At 42.3% G+C, this 17,762-nt stretch overlaps 1 protein-coding gene across 4 annotated transcripts in view; it reads right to left on the bottom strand.

Annotated features, from left to right (window-relative positions):
- Positions 56 to 17,762, bottom strand: part of MYLK3 (myosin light chain kinase 3) — a 61,343-nt gene continuing 43,636 nt past the window's right edge. For 2 of the 4 annotated variants that reach the window (XM_018061978.1, XM_018061979.1), the window contains exons 9-13: positions 17,151 to 17,221; positions 6,878 to 7,006; positions 5,425 to 5,577; positions 4,394 to 4,526; positions 57 to 3,253 (exon numbers count right to left, since the gene is read on the bottom strand). In XM_018061978.1, coding sequence (XP_017917467.1) covers positions 3,194 to 3,253; positions 4,394 to 4,526; positions 5,425 to 5,577; positions 6,878 to 7,006; positions 17,151 to 17,221 — 546 coding nt within the window. In that variant the 3' untranslated portion in view covers positions 57 to 3,193. Of the gene's footprint in view, positions 3,254 to 4,393; positions 4,527 to 5,424; positions 5,578 to 6,877; positions 7,007 to 17,150; positions 17,222 to 17,762 lie in introns of those variants that run through there. The other 2 variants (XM_018061977.1, XR_001919444.1) reach the window with 2 other exon arrangements.

Here is a 17,762-nt window from a genome sequence, read left to right as displayed (position 1 = left end):
TTCAACACATTCATTCCCCAGCAACAGAAGCTTTCTACTTAGTGGGTTCATATATTCCAGTGCTGTTGTAAAGATTTTTGGAAGCTCATTTCTTTAACAGCTCCTCTTGGCTTATTTAACTGATTAAAAAATGCTTTATCATGAAAGTTTTCAAATGTATACAACAAATGTATGTCCCTTTACTAGAGGAAAATACACTGATAGCCCATACTGACTACTCAAACCCAACAGTTAAGATTTTGCCACACTTGCTTCACTATATCTCCCTTTTTCCTGAAGTCATTTAATCTACATTATAAACACATTACTGTTATCATACTTCACAATATTAACACATATAGAAATTCTGTCATCAAATATACAATTTAGAATTAAATTTCCCTAAATGTCTCTGAAATATCTTTATTGTTTATTTGCTCAAATCAGGGTCAAGACAGGGTCCACACTTGACAAGAGGTGGCTAATTTTTAATTATAAAAGCAATACATGCTTATTGTTAAAAAATTCAAATAATTCAGAAATAACGTGACAAGTAAAATTCCCTCTCTCCCCATCACCCAATTTCCACGTTCCACTGTTAAGTTTCTTGCATAACCTAGAAAATTTTAACACATATATAAACATAACTTCACAAATAGGATAATACCATATATACGTTCCATAATTTTTTCATAACAAAAATCAGTACATCAAGATCTATCTTTACCAGCTACAAGGCAACCTCCTATACGTATGTGGCAAAATTTAAATTTATACTGATAATCACATGTAGGTTGTGTTCATTGGGCCACTTTGCTACAGTAAATGTCATCTTGCATACACCTCTGCCCACTAGTTCAAATATGGCTGAGGGATAAATTTCTAGAAACGGAATTTCTGGGTGAAAGTGTGGGCATCACTTTTATTTGGATTGGATACATATTCATCAAGAGTGAAAAATTCTGTTTTGCCCACACACCCACTAAATCTGATAGATAAAATGTGGGTCATGACGACCTTTCAGATTTCCTCTGCCGAGCAGTTTTCTTTCTTTTTAAAAAATTTTATTTTATATTGGATCTCTCAGAAGTTTTTAATGACTGTTCGTTCAGATTAAAAAGTCCCATTAGAAATAGTTAATACTAGCAAAGCATCAGTCTAAAAAATTTTTGAGTTAAGTACATACCAACAACTAAAAATATCCAAAAAATTTTAAATAATATATCCAGAAAATTAAAGCTTCACATTTCAAATAAGAGAGGCTAACTTCTGCAGTAACTTTCACTTGTGTGGGTCTGGCCTAAACAAATCCCTCAAAGGGACTTTGGAGAAAAGTTGTTTCTTTAGGTAGAGAATTACAGCATATGAGGGAAAATTGAAATTTGATAACTATTAGATTTTCCCTGGATCTGTCCTGTCATATAGAAGCCACAAACCATATGTGGCTAAATGCACTTATAATGTGGTTAATGCAACTGTAAAACGGAATTCCTAATTCCTAATTTTTATTAAATGTAAAAATACTAGAAAATATTTAAGATGCTTTGAATAACTTGAGCATGTGAATATATTTTTCCACAGTAAATTTTATGAAATCTAAATACAAATTATGTCTGATAAAAACCTAGAATCTAAACTGATGTATATTTTAAGTATAAAATACACACCAGATTTTAGAGACTTAGTATAAAAAAAGAATATAAAATAGCTTATGAACAATTTTTTATAATGATTAGATATTGAAATGTTTGATATATTATGCTAAATAAATTATTGAAATTAATTTTACCAGATTTTTTTTTAAAGAGAAGCTATCAGACATTTTAAAATTATGTATTTGACTCATATATTTCTGTTAGGCAGTGGTGTTCTAGATTAGAATAACTAACTGGGGAGACTCCATTTTTCTGGGGAGAAGATTCATAGCATTCCCCGCCAATGTGAAGTCCTGTGGAGGGGAAGAATAACCATACTATAGATAGAACTATAGATATCCTCTAGCTCTTTCTGAGGCTGCTTTCAAAACACCTTAAAGCATTTTACTAAGCCACTGTTACTGGCCCATGAAAGAGAGATCCAGCAGCCATCTCTTCTGATATTCACCCACTAGCCAGTCAGCTTGCAGCAGGCCGAGGTATGCCGGTACTGAAAATCTTAGCTTCCCAACAGGCATTAGTGTTCCAGAGGAACATTATAACCAAAGAAATGCATCAGGAGGATTAATCTCTTCATCTTCTGCCCCTCTCCCCACACCCATGTCCTGTACTTAAAAAAAAAAAAAAGTATTATGGGACAAAAAGTGTGAAACTGTTGCATGGCTAATTAAAAACTAAAAGTAAAAACTGCTGACCCAAGACAGTAATGGGGAATACCATGAAAATCAAGTTAGCAGTGAGGAAATTAAAAGGAATATTTACTTTTGAATAATAAAGCATTCCTTGTTACTCATTTCGTGAAGTTAGTTAAGTGACGGTTCTATCCCCATAAAGCAGGAGGAGAGCAGTTTTCATTTGATTTCTCACGATCCATCGTTTCCATATTTCTCTCAGAAAGCTGAACACCACTGCATTCTCTTTTCACATATTACATATCAGTTCCCAGACTTACTAGACCATAGATTCATAACTGAGAAAGACAGGTCAGGATGGAGACTGCCAGTGTCAGGACAGGGCAGAATTAGGAGAGGGCAGAGGTCTGCATGTTTTGATTCTCGAAAGGGAGTACAAGCTAAAACAAGTTTGAGGATCTCTGCCCTAAATCTACATTGCTTCACACTAGAGCAACAAAGGTAGTACAAAATGTCAGCTCACTTTGGAGCAAATCAAAATGCTCGGAATTCTTTGCACTGGAGGAGGTAACACTGACATGCCCTGTGTGATAGTCCACTGGGTTCTTTAATCAAAGTAAGCTGACTTTAAAGTTGACATATGCAAAGTAGGAGTTTTCCTACCTACTACTTAAAGCATGCCTATACTTATCACCCAAAGTAGGTACACTTGAAAAGAAACCACGTCATTTCAACTCAGTGATCTTACAAACCAGAAAAAATTCTTAGGTCACTTTCTTATAGCCACTTTTCATCCACAAGGAAGGCAACAGTCATAACCTTTTTGAAACAAAATAAGTAGAAAGCCAGATTATTAAGAATCTTCAGTCATGATGTCACCACCAGTCCCAGTAATTTCCAGGCCCATGGGAGCAGCAGAGTTGAGGATTAGGGACAAGTTGGAAATTTCCTTAACCTGTTGGCAGCAGTCACCACATAGAAGTGTTTCTTAAGCGAGGGAAAGAAAAAAAAGAGGAGGGAAGCATATTTTTAGACCAATTATTTAAAGAAGAAACAATAAAATGACTTGCTTAAGTTTAGCCACTTGAGTTTGTTTAAAATTGATAACTAAAGGGGAAAAGAAGATTCCAGCAAAACTATAGTAAAACAGTCACATGACTTTCAGGGGCATATCTGGAGCAAGTTTTAAGTGAGAAAATATGTTCTCCTGCCCTTTTCATGTGAAAGATGGAGCACTCTAGAATGATATTTTTAAAATTGTAATTCACAACCCACCAGTGAGTCATGAAATCAAATTCATGGAGCATGATTAGAAAATTTTTAATGAAACCAAATATAGAGTAGAAAATATCAGAGCTCATCATACTCTGTGGAGCAAAAGTCACAGTATTTTTGTTTCACGCATGTGTGAGTATACATATACTTGTATGCTGGCTTTATTGAGGATCTAAGCCAACATCAAAATATTGGAAAGTCACTTCTCTGGGGGACAATTGTTTTTAAGATATGTTTTACATCCATGGTTCCAAAGAGTTCTGTTGTAAACAAAATTATAAAGCTTTTAAAGCCTAATAGGGCTTCCCTGGTGGCTCAAATGGTAGAGAATCTGCCTGCAATGCAGGAGACTCAAGTTCAGTACCTGGGTTGGGAAGATCCTGGAGAAGAGAATGCCTACCCACTCCAGTATTCTTGCCTGGAGGATTCTATGGACAGAGGACCCTGGTGGACTACAGTCCATGAGGTCACAAACTGTCAGACAAAACTGAGTGGCTAACACTTTCACTTCTGGGCTTTCCTAGGCCCTCTTTCTGAAATGTGGAGGAATCAGCCTCAAACTACAGGCAGTTAGTTCTGATCACTTCACTGCAATGGTCATTGAGAACATATGTTCAAACTTCACGCTGTCACTTCAAGTGTTCACACAAGTATGAATTACATGCTACTTTTATGCCAGTCATTTTTGGTCTGAGGCATTTTTTTAATCAAGGTAATAGGTTTTGACATGAAGCTTTTTTCTCCCTAAATAATCTATTTAGAATCAAAATGTAAGTAAAAAACTTATTACACTTCTTTCACAGGACATTTAAAGAAGACAAATGCTGCTTTTACTAAAGGAAAAACAGATACCTTCCATTTCCTCTGAGCCATGTATTTCTGCAGCAATAGTTGGGATTTGAGATGAACTTTCGATTTTGAAGCTTTAGCAGGCAAATTATTCAGCCACTCATGTTTCAGGCACTGTGTGGCACTCATTCTGCAGCTGTGAAATCAAACAGCAGGTGAGACTTTTAGCTGGGGTTGCCTTTTCTGACTGTCCAAAATCTGTTCAATTGGTAGGAAGCTGAGTCAGTGGAAGAGATTAATCATTTGGGCAGATTCATGCCATATACTAAAGAAAGACACCCTCCTACCTAAAATTCCCATCCTTAAAAGTGCAAGAATGTCGTCAGCAAAATGTTCTCAGCCCTCTATGGAAGATGTATTTTCCAGTGATTAATTACCACTTCCCAGAGTAGAGCTGGGGAATTGAGGCAGGACAGAAGCGGGGCCAGGTGGGCCTGGAATTGCTCTCAAGAACTAAAAGAATTGCTCTAAAAGAACTTCATAGAGAATAATGTCAACTTGTTCTTCTGAATTAGAAATATTTTTCATCACACATAACTTTTCACAGAGCCCAGATCTTGGGCCTTACCACTTGTAGTTATTCCCATATGTCTGAGTATTGGAAAACTCAGTGGTCCAACCCATGACCTTGATAAACCTACTGAAAAGTAAGTAGGTCTTCATCTCCAAGAAATTAGGTTTTATGTCTTTTATTCTGGGGAATAACAACTGCATATCTCAACTTTTTTTCAACATTAGCCCATCAAAAGTGATAACGTGGAAATAGACCTAATTTGTAAGTACGGTCCTTTCTAAAACTCTGTCTAGATTTTGTGATCCTAGTCACTTGTTTCTTAATTGATTGCCTTTGTCCCTTTCCCTGCTACCTTTTTTTCCCAAAGAAGTAGCAGACTAAGAAATCCTGGACGGAACTGGTCTACAGGACAAAAGGACCATTCACTTCAGCAGCCCCGCCCAGTACAGCCTGATTCCACAGCATCCAGATGGATGGTCACCATCAGGATGGATCAAGGGCGATAAGCAATAAAGGGTACCTTTTCTCTTTGACCAGCAACCGAGAGACAAAGTCCTTGGCCTCCTCTGACAGCCCTTCAAAGGTATCAGCATCAAAATCCCAGTTGCAGTTCACAATGAAATTCATGGTCTCTGCGTCTGTTTCTCCTAGAAATGGGGACAAACCACTGAGTCTACAGAGGAGAGAAAGGACCGTCAGTATGTGGAATCCGCACCTGCCAACACGCATTGACGAGACAGAGAAGACTTACAAGGTCAAGCAAAACTAACCAGAACCAAGAAGGTTCGAAAGAAAAGCACCCCCTGTTGCCTCTCCATAGGAGAAATCCACAGCACTCCATAGAGGAAGTGGCAGGACTGCGAAATTGGTGGCAGGACTGCGAAATTGGTGGCAGGAAGGGTGTTGGAAAAAGTCCCTTATCATGCTCACTACATTCCCTCTTGTTTAGTCGCTCAGTTGTGTCCAGCTCTTTGTGACTCCGTGGACTGTAGCCCACCGGGCTCCTCTATCCATTGGATTTCCCAGGCAAGAATACTGGAATGGGTTGCCATTTTCTTCTCCAACATTCTCTCTTACCCTGAGTAAATTGGGGCCCAACCCAATATGCCCATTTGTCGTGTATATTTGACTGAATTTTAAAATAGCTTGGCATGTCTCTGAGACTACCCAGGCCTCAGAGGCCAAAGGAAAACTGGCTTTACTAGGCTCATCTAGAGGAGGGCAAAGAGACAGGACAACCTCCCTGGCTGGCCTTGAGCCTCAATATTCCCCCACCTGGTGCAGCATATGCGCAAAGTACAGGAAACAGTTAAACCGTAATAATAAGACTGGGAGCAAAGCTTGATTTTGCCGTGCCCCTGAGGAAATAGCTGAGAGAACTGGAGAGAGAGGAGAATGTTAAGTCTGTGGCTGGCTCTCCTCTCAGCCCATCCTACCTCTACTTCCTCAGCCCAGGGAGCAGAGGGACAAGGTTAGAAGACGCATGAGCTGAGCCCTGTTCAGTCCGCCCCTCTCCTTACCGCTTCAGTGCACTCCGGCCCCACCTGTACTGCAGGACCTCTATTTCTTCACCAGAGGGCTCTCTCTCTAGTGGAAGCTGATTTATCAACCCAGAGGTTTCAGGGAATTAATAACTCTGGGACCAGCCCACTAGCAGCAACTGATTACAGCCAGTGTATAAATACTCCAACTCCCTCCCCCCTCAGCTGAACTAGCTCTGAGCGGGTCCCACAGCGGGTCCCATGTTCCCCACAGGATTAAACTCCAGTTACCCACAGTGGTAACTGACTCCACCACACACAGCTTGCTAGTTGCCTTCCTTCCCCATTTCACTTCCCCACTCCTCAGTGTTTCTCTTGGGGACACCTCCCCAATAAACTCCTGGCACTCAGGTTTTTTCTGCTTCTAAGGATACCCAAACTAAGACAAATGACCTCCATCCCCAGCGGGAAATCAGGCCCCCGGGCACTCACAGCATGTAGGTGATGACTCCCACACTCCACATGTCCGTCGGGAACGAGACAAACTCATAATTGACGACTTCTGGGGCCAGGAACTCAGGAGTGCCAAAGTTAACTTTCAGCTTCTCCCGAGGCTTGTATCTGGGGAGGAGGGGTGCAGAGCACAATGAGAGTGAGCCCCGAGAGAAGCTGGGGATTCCAGGCTAATTCTTGTTGGGAGCTAAATACTCCTCAACCCTTGAGTCAGCCATGTTTTCTAGACCTCACATCCCACCATGTGTGGTTCACTGGGAAGTTGTCACACCCTCAGGCCCTAAATGCAGACTTTCCTAAGTCACTGGGGAAAATAAGAAAACCACAGTCTTCCTCCTCCAGGTATTTACAATCTGAAATGGAAGGAAGATCAATATATCTTAATTGGCCTACAGTCACATGAACGAGGGCTTCCCCTGTGGCTCAGCTGGTAAAGAATCCACCTGCATTGTGGGAGACCTGGGTTTGATCCTTGGGTTGGGAAGATCCCCTGGAGAAGGGAAAGGATACCCACTCCAGGATTCTAGCCTGGAGAATTCCATGGACTACAAGTCCATGGGGCCGTAGAGTCAGACATGACTGAGTAACTTTCACCCATTCACTCACTCACATGAGTGAGCAAAAACTGGGTAGAAGCTGTGTGGGGAGCAGTGTTCTGTTGTGCAACATGGTTAAAGGGAAGATGGTATGCATTATAGAAAGAGGCAAAATGCTCAGCATCACTGATCACCAAATCAAAACCACAGGGAAATACAAATCAAAACCACAATGAAATAGTACCCACCCCATCAGAAAAAAACAGAACATACCAAGTGTTGACTAGGATGTGATGAAATTAGAACCCTTAATAGTGGAAATGTAAAATGATGCAGTTACTATGGAAAACAGCGTGGCAGTTCGTCAAAATCTGTTTTAAGAACTACCATATGATCCAGGAATCCTGCTTCTGGGTATATATCCAAAAAAATTAAAAGCAGCGTCTTGAAGTCATATTTCTACACCCACATTCGTGGCAGCAGTATTCAAAACTAGCCAAAAGGTGAAAGCAACCCAAGTGTCCATCAACACATTAACGGATAAACAAAATTTGGTATATACATACAATAGAATATCATTCAGCCTTAAAAGGAAAGAAAATTCTAACACATGCTTTAATTTGGATGAACCTCAAAGACATTACAGTAAGTGAAATAAGCCAGTCACAAAAAGACAAATACGGTATGATTCCACTTATATGAGGTTCCCAGAATAGTCAATTCAGAGACAGAAAGTAGGATGACGGTTTCCAGGTGCTGGAGGCAGGAGGAAAATGAGGGGTATTTGTTTAATGGGCACAGAGTCTCAGTTTTGCAAGGTAAAAAGAGCTCTGGAAATCAGTTGCACAACAATATGAACATAGTTAAAGATGCTTGCTCCTTGGAAGAAAAGCTATGACAAACCTAGACAGCATATTAAGAAGCAGAAGACATCACTTTGTTGACAAAGTTCTGTATAGCCAAGCTATGGTTTTTCCAGTAGTCATGTATGGATGTGAGAGCTGAACCGTAAAGAAGGCTGAACACCAAAGAACTGATGTTTTTGAACTGTAGTGTTGGAGGTGACTCTTGAGAGTCCCTTGGACAACAAGGAGATCAAACCAGTCAGTTCTAAAGGAAATCAACCCTGAATATTCATCACAAGGACTGATGCTGAAACTGAAACTCCAATACTTTGGCCACCTGATGCAAAGAGCTAACTCACTAGAAAAGGTCCTGATGCTGGTAAAGATTGAGGGCAGGAGGAGAAGGGGGCAAGAGTGGATGAGATGGTTGGATTTCATCATTGACATAATTGACATGAGTTTGAGCAAACTCTGGGAGAGAGTGAGGGAAGCCTGGGGTGCTGTAGTCCATGGGGCCACAAAGACTCAGATACATCTGAGTGAACAACAACTGTAACTATTCTTAGTAATTGCTAACATTGTAAATTTTATGTTACATGTGTTTTATAAAATTACAGAAAAAGATTAGAAAAAGTACTCTGGACATGAAGTTTAAGGGAGACTAGGAAGATAACTGATTGCTGCATGGAGAAATTTGATTTTTGCTGAATGGCAAAAGTTGATTTTTAGAATCATTCTTGAAAGATAAAAAAATCCCTAGGTAAAATTTGACGGGCAGCAACAAAAGTGTCCTTCAGTTGGTGAGTGGATAATATAAAGTGTGGTACATCCAGACAATGGAATAGTATTCAACACAGAAAAAAAAATAGAAGAGAAACAAAAACCCATCAAGCCATGAAAAGACATGTAAGCGTGCTAGGTCGCTTTAGTCGTGTCTGACTCTTTGCGACCCTATGGAATGTAGCCCAGCAGGCTCCTCTGTCTATGGAATTCTCCAGGCAAGAATACTGGAGTGGATTGCCATGCCCTTCTACAGGGATCTTCCCAACCCAGAGACTGAACCCACGTCTCCTGCATTGGCAGGGGAGTTCTTTACCACTAAAGCCACCTGGGAAGCCCTGAAAAGACATGGAAGAACCTTAAAAACATATTGCCAAATGAAAGAAGCCAGTCCGAAAAGGTTACATACTGTATGATTCCAAATATATGACATTCTGGTAAGGGCAAAACTATGGAGACAATAAAAAGATCACGATTGCAGAGTTAGGGAGGAGGAACGATAAACAGGTGAAGCACAGAGGATTTTAAGGGCAGTGAAGATACTCTGTTGATGAGTATATGCCATCATACACTATTTGTCCAAACCCATTTGTTGTTGTTGTTCAGTTGCCAAGTTGTGTCAGTCTCTGTGACCCCATAGACTGCAGCACCCCAGGCTTCTCTATCCTTCACTATCTCCCAGGGTTTGTTCAGACTCATGTCAATTATGTTGATGATGCCACCCAACCATCTCATCCTCTGTTGCCCCCTTCTCCTCCTGCCTTCAATCTTCCCCAGCATCAGGGTCTTTTCTAATGAGTCAGCTTTTGCCATCACGTGGCCAAAGTACTGTAGCTTCAGCTTCAGCATCTGTCCTTGCGATGAATATTCAGGGTTGATTTCCTTTAGAATTGACTGGTTTGATCTCCTTGCTGTTCAAGGGACTCAAGAGTCTTCTCCACCATCACAATTTGAAAGCATCAATTCTTAGGCACTCAGACTTCTTTATGGTCCAACTCTCACATCCATACATGACTACTGGAAAAACCGTAGCTTTGACTATATGGACGTTTATTGGCAGAGTGATGTTTCTGTTTTTAAATACACTGTCAAGGTTTGTTATAGCTTTCCTTCCAAGGAGCAAGTGTCTGTTAATTTAATGGCTGCAGTCACAATCTGCAATGATTTTGGAGCCGCCCAAAATAAAATCTGTCATTGTTTCCACTTTTTCCCTGTCTATTTGCCATGAAGTGATGAGACCAGATGCCTTGATCTTAGTTTTTTGATGAGTTTTAAGCCAGATTTTTTCACTCTCCAAGTCTTTCACCCTCATCAAGAAGCTCTTTAGTTCCTTTTCACTTTTGGCCATTAGAGTGGTATCATCTGCCTATCTGAGGTTGATATTTCTCCTGGCAATCTTGATTCCAGCTTGTGATTCATCCATCCTGTCATTTCACATGATGTACTCTTCATGGTGTTGGTGGTTTAGTTGCTAGGTTGTGTCTGACTCTTGTGACCCCATGGACTGTAGCCTGCCAGTCACCACCCCTCACCACTACCCCATCCATGGGATTCTCCAGGCAAGAATACTGGAGTGGGTTGCCATTTCCTTCTCCAATACTCTTCGTGAGTACATCACTAATCCAAACCCACAGAATGTACAATGTCAAGAGTGCACCTTAATTTAAACTATGGACTTTGGGTGATTATGATGTGTCAAAATAGGCTTATCATTGCTGATGATGCGGGAGGCTTTGCATATGTGGGAAAGGGGATAAATGGAAAATCCCTGTTCCTTCCCCCAGTTTTGATATGCACCTAAAACTCTAAAACTTAAATATTTATTTTAAAAAATCAACAAATACTTTCTATTTGCAGATACCATGCTAAAAGTTTTAGTTATATAAACTTTTATCCCCATAACAGCACCATGAAGTAAGTCTACTGTCCCCATTTTACAGATGGGGAAATTGAAAGAGAAGAATAAAATAAATATTCTGCTGATGTGGCCCAACAGGGATATGAGTTTTCAAAATACAGTCTCCTCTCTTTCAAATTTGCCAAGAGCCAGGCAAATGCAAACCTTGAGCCAACACAGCCCACCCCCATCCAGTGAAAGCGCAACAGAGATCACCTTGGTGGCTGAGTTGCGACAGGAAGCCAGGGAGGGGAAGAAAGTGAAAGCCTTCCTCCGGCAGCCTGTTCCTCCCCTGCACTGGCACCTACCTGGAGCCTCAGAGCCAAGCAGCCAAACTGAGAGGAACAGCCTTCCTCTTGAGGACAGAAGGTCCAGGCTCTCAGCCCCTGGACACCACTTTCCTAGGATACATTCTTATTTCTACTGCTTCATCTGCCCCACATCCACATCTTGTATCATGTGACTTTGTAGTTCCTTCCACTAGAGATGGCATATTTTACCCCATCCCATTGACGCTGAGCTTGGCCATGTGAGTTGCTTTGGCTAGTGGTATGTGGGTGGAAGTGATAGTGGGCCAAGTCCAAGCTAGGCTATAGGAATGTGCCCTCCTGCTCCTTGGCCATCACCGTGGGAAGAGAATGAGAGACACCTGGAAAAGACCTGTCCTCACTGACCTGCATCCAAGCCCAGTTCAACTCAGCCTAGATCAGAAACTCCCTACCAGTGGTGTGTGGGTAAAAGTTTAACAACCAGCCATCTGATTTTTTTAAAAAAAATCCTGATTTTTAGCATCTGCCAATGGTGTAAATATTGATTTCACCATGCCTGATTTTAAAGTACTATCAGGATGTCACTGAATAAAGAGTTGAGAAGAGATAGGCCATAGCACACTATTTTATAGTCTTTCCACAATAACAATAGGCATAAATAACCTCATGAGCATAAATAATAGTGAAATGTAGTAAAATAATTAGGAATTATTAAGTTTTACAATATGTAATATCTTGGACTTCCCTGGTGGTACAGTGGATAAGAATCTGCCTACCCATGCAGGGGACAGAGGTTTGATCCCTGGTCTGGGAAGATCCCACATGTCACACAGCAACTAAGCCTATATGCCACAACTACTCAGGCCATGCTCTATGTCCCACAAGCTGCAACTGCTGTGCCCATGTGCTGCAGTTCCTGAAGCTTCTGCACCCTAGAGCTTGTGCTCTGCAGCCAAAGAACCAACACAATGAGAAGCCCGAGCACCACAGCTAGACAGTAGCTCCCACTCTCTGCAACTAGACGAAGGCCGCATTCAGCCACGAAGACCCAGAACAACCAAAGATGAAAATAAATAACGTAAGATTGTGATATCTTTGTTTCAATATTTCTTTAATTGTACATTTATACAATTTAATTTTAAATAATGGTCATGTTTAACAACTGGCTTACAAGATTCCTTATCATGAGCTAGTGTAAGTTGGGTCCATCATACTAATTCCCCAGCTGACTCAAAAATGTGCAGAGAGAAATAAACAATTGTTTTAAGTTACTGTGACTTGTTATACAGCAAGGAGTGTACATGGGTGTGACTCGTTATACAACAGTACTGTGGCAATAGTTAACCAATCCATCCACCCCAAAGTTGGGTCAAAGTATCTAAGATTCTCTTTCCAAATTCCCAGAGAAGGCCCTCTGTAATCATAAGGTCACATATGCAGTCACAGTCCATAAGGTTTGGGACAAGCACCTCCTTGCCTTGCCAAAGGATCTGATTAAATGTGCTTAGATCCCAATCTGAGCCCTAGACTGGGAGTCAGGAGGCACATCTCTGCACCTAAAATTCTGGAGACCCAGCTTAAACAAGCTATTTCCCATTTGTCTCCATTTTCGACCCTTTGATATGTCCTTACTTAGACCCATTGATGACTCTTAGCACCCAGCCTGCTGTAAAACTGGTCCCTCTTGGATGTCAGAGCCTCTGAAGATTTGTATGGCCCCTCCCTACTGAGGGCCATACCTCCACTCACAACCTCGGAGCCTTCTCATAGCTCCACCCAGAAATACAACTGTACTTTCTACAGTTCTTGTTAGGGGGAAACTTTGTCATTTCCTCCCTCTTTATAAACATTTAAACTTCTGGAGCATAAGGCATACTCTCTCAACACACATAGTCCCTCCCAGAGGTCCCTCCTCTTAAAATCACACTGCCCAGTAAGCAGGCCAATTTGCCAAACAATCTTTTGGCTGAGTGACCAATTTGCCAGACTACTGAGGATGTTTTTGATGTTTCCTTTCATCTCACAGCCAGAACCCATGAACCTGTGGGCCCAGCTCCACCAAGGGCCATCTCCGGAGCACCATGTTTTCTGACACCTACACTTCTCCAGTGCTCCGCAAGTGCCCTCAGCATCCACTGGCCCACCTGCAGCTCCTGCCTTCCCCAGGTCAGCCTGCTCACACACAGAGCACATCCTATTCTCAGCCCCCGAGTCACACTAGCCCTCTTGCCTCGCCTCCACGTAGAGTCATGCTGGAGCCAGTTGTCACAGGTGTGTGAAAGCCAGCTGTGCACATCTCCTCTCAGCTCTGTACTCAGTGGTGTCATATTGGTAGCTTGAAATCAGCCAAAGTCAGCAAAGGTTACAGATCAATCCCATCCCCTCTCCCGCTCCAGCTGCAGCGGGTTGTTAAACGTTTACCAGCACTATCGCCTGCAGGTAACAAAACTTCATCCATTCCTTTCTTCTGGCTGCTCAGAAAACCCTTCTCAGACTCCAGGGACCTCAGGTGGTTACTTCTTGCTCTGAATTCACAGTGTGTCACTGTAAATCCTCATTTGGCAATTGGTCATCTGACATTTGGGAGGGTCCTGCATACACACTAGCGTGGCAGTCTCTGAAGAACATACTGCCCTGCAGTGAGGGAACAGTGGTTCTTACGGAAAAGTCAAACTGAAATTGTTAGTCGCTTAGTTGTGTCTGACTCTGTGCGATCCCATGGAATACAGCCTGTCAGGGTCCCTTGTCATTTCTCCAGGCAAGAGTGGGTTGCCATGCCCTTCTCCAGGGAACTGTCCCGACCCAAGGACTGAACCTGGGTCTCCCGCATTGCAAGCAGACTATGCCGTCTGAGCCACCAGGGAAAACCAGTTCTGGTGGGGGTGGGGCAAAGATAGTCTTAGCTATTACAATGGCCTGTGGCTCCCCAAAGGGCCACAGTACATAAACAGATACACAGTACACCTGTGGCATCATGAAGATGGAACCTGGGGATTAGGAAAGAAATGGTTAAAAAGGCTCTTTGTGGAGCAGGCAGAGACATGAAAACTAGGTTGAGAAGCAAGCCCTGCTGCATAAGATATGCACCTGTATAGGATGCATCCCAATGTTATACAACATTACTCGGAGAAATACTAAGCGATTCTTTTTCTTACATTATGGGTTAAGTGTGATTTTTAAGCTTTTGGGTTGGGGGGCTTGGTATTGTTAATGAAATACAATACACTGTGTAATGAGGATGGGGATGATAAGAACTTCCCTCTGCTGTTACTCTACAACCCCACACTTGGCCTCCCATCCATCATGTGGAGCACTGAAAATGCACCTTTCACACCTACAAAGAGATAACATTGGCCACTTCAACCAGTGGAGCAGCGGCCGAGGAAGACCACCACTGGAGGCAGGTGCTGGACACCAGAGGCTGAACTCAGGCAAGCAGCTCTGCCTCCGTGGAGATGAGAGTCCTTTCTCCCCTTGTGGAGAGAGTGGAAGATGCTGCAAGGCTCATAAAGTGACAAAACAACTTCTTTGTGGAAAATGATCATTAGAGAAAATTTCAAGATTTGATTGTTCAGCTGTGGTGTGAAGACTTATCTAGAAAGTATGTGATTCTCAGAGACATGTCATTTCCTGGTGGAAACAGAATTCTGGAGGAAACATGGAGGATGAGCATACATTTATTTCCATCTTTATAGACTGTGGAAAATGTTAACTGTTAGTCGCTCAGTCATGTCTGACTCTTTGCAACCCCAATGGACTGTAGCCCACCATGCTCCTCTGTCCATGGGATTCTCCAGGCAAGAATACTGGAGTGGATTGCCATTCTTTTCTCCAAGGGATCTTCCTGACCCAGGGATTGAACCCAGGTTTCCTGCATTGCAGGCAGATACTTTTTTGGGTGTGGCGGGGGGGCAGGGGGTTTGAACTTTTCTCTTTTACTTATTTTTAAATTGAAGGATAATTGCTTTATAAAATTTTGTTGTGCAGGCAGACGTTTCACCATCTGAGCCACCAGGGAAGCACTGTAGACTGTGGGTGTCCTTGCCAATGCCAAGGCTCTGCTACAGCCACCCCACTGGGTATGCACGCCACGGACAAGAGCCCTGCAGAGGCCTGGTGTTTATCACACACGACACAGGGCAGGATCCAACAGTAACGCTATCTATACTTTACTAGGCTTGCATTCTAAGGGGCTTAAAGTTTTTTTCCTTTTTTTTTTTTTTTTTAGTTATATATAATGTTCACTATATGCACTAAAACTTGAGAACCTAACCACCCTCATAGGATGGTTCTGCACTGTTGATGTAGTATCTCATTTAAACTTCATAGCTGCCCCTATCAACAGTCACTGTATTATATCACCATTTTACCAAGAGTGAGCCTAGTCCTGAGTGCCCAGAACCTCTTATCCATGGCACCATCCTGCACAGTCACACACTTTCCTGTCTAACCTCGCCATTTTCTGGAAGGCAGAGTTGCTAATGAATATATCACACATCCTGGCCCCAGGAGACCTGGGGAGTGAATAGAAATGAGCTGCCCAGCAGCCCCATTCAGCGACCTTTAACTACCACTCCCCTCTGCTCACACAAGTGGTTTGAAGTATAGTTAATTCTTTTCTTAAATTTTATTTTTAATTGGAGGATGATTACTTTACAGTGTTGTATTGGTTTCTACCATATAACAACGTAAATCAGCCATAGGTATACACATATGTCCCCTGCCTCTTGAATCTCCCTCCCACCACACCATCCTAGCCCTCTGGGTTGTCCCAGAGTACTGGGTTGAGCTCCTTGTGTTCTTTAGCAACTCCCTACTAGCTATCTATTCTGTATGTGGTGATATATGTGTTTCACGCTATTCTTAAATCGTCCCACCTTCTCCTTTCCCTGTTGTGCCCACAGGTCTCTTCCTCATGTCTGTGTCTCTATTACTGCCCTGCAAATCATCACTACCATTTTTCTATATTCCATATATTTGTGTTAATATACAATATTCATTTTTCTCTTTCTGATCTATTTCACTTTGTAGAACAGGCTCTCACACTGGTCAGAATGGCCATCATCGAAAAACAATACATGCTGGAGAGGATGTGAAGGAAAGGGAACCCTCTTGCACTGCTGATGGGAATGTAAATTGATCAGCCACAATGGAGAACACTACGGAAATTCCTTTAAAAAAACTGGGAATAAAACCACCATATGACCCAGCAATCCCACTTCTGGGCATATACCCTGAGAAAGCCACAATTCAAAAAGATTCATGTACCCCAGTGTTCACTGCAGCACCATTTATACTAGCCAGGACATGGAAGTGACCTAGATGTCCATTGACAGATGAACGGATAAGGAAGTTGTGGTACATATACACAATGGAATATTTTGCTGTTCAGTTGCTAAGTAACGGAACATTGAAGTGAAGTGAAGTTGCTCAGTAGTGTCCGACTGTTTGCAACCCCATGAACTGTAGCCTACCAGGCTCCTCAGTCCATGGAATTTTCCAAGCAAAAATACTGGAGTGGGTTGCCATTTCCTTCTCCAGGGGATCTTCCCAACCCAGGGATCGAACCCTGGTCTTCCACATTGTAGGCAGATGCTTTATCATCTGAGCCACCAGGGGAACATTACTCAGTCAAAAAAGTAACAAATTTGAGTCAATTCTAGTGAGGTGGATGAACCTAGAACTCTACAGCCTTTTAAGGAGAAATGGAGCCTGCAGCATAAAGCTGCCCCCTGTGGTAGTAAGGAGGGTAGTAACAAGGCCTGTCTACATAGTTTTTGTGAAGGCCACCAACCTTATAAGAGAGCTTTCTCATATTAGTCTCCAAAATTCAAAAACTGGCTGAGTTGTGGGTAACCATATCCAAGAGAGCTATCAAGAGTCCCCAAGCAGTTCTGTTGAAGTACCAAAATACAACTCCCTTACCTTCTGGCCAGCCCAAAGTCAATGATCTTAATTTGGTGTCCTGTCTGATTGACACACAGTATGTTCTCAGGCTGGGAAAGAAAAAGAAGTTTGCTTAGCTTAATCAACAACTAGGAAGGTCTGAGCTCCCCCACTTATTTGTCAATAGGCCTCAGTTTCCAAGCCTCCAAGGGAAAGCCCTGCAAGGATGGATAGATAGTGAAAATAAATGATGCGGGCTAGTGTGAGACAATAAAGAGTGCTGTGAACTATGAGAACCCAGAGGACTCCTGCCATGTATAAAAGGGCAGCCACTGCTCAGCTCCAGCCACTGGCCACCACACAGAAATGCAGGTCCAGTTGCTAGAGTTCCTCAGTCCTTAAGGGATCCCAGGAATTCAAGTTTAAGTAAAAACTCCATGCTTTTAAATGTTGACAACTGAATCCAATTTAAACACACATTTATTATATGTGGGAGTCAAACGCAACATATCTGGAATGTAGATTTGGCCCATGAGCTGGTTGTTTGAGACCACTGGTTTGGAGTGGTGGTTCCAAACCTTGGCTGCATATTAACATCATCAGGGGAGCCCTCGAAAGTCTTAACACCCAGGCCCCAGTCCTGACCAATTA

The sequence above is a fragment of the Capra hircus genome, chromosome 18 (genome assembly GCF_001704415.2).
Source record: "Capra hircus breed San Clemente chromosome 18, ASM170441v1, whole genome shotgun sequence".
NCBI classification, from domain to species: domain Eukaryota; kingdom Metazoa; phylum Chordata; class Mammalia; order Artiodactyla; family Bovidae; genus Capra; species Capra hircus.
Note: the sequence above shows the minus strand (reverse complement) of the source record. Positions and strands in the feature narration are given on the sequence as shown.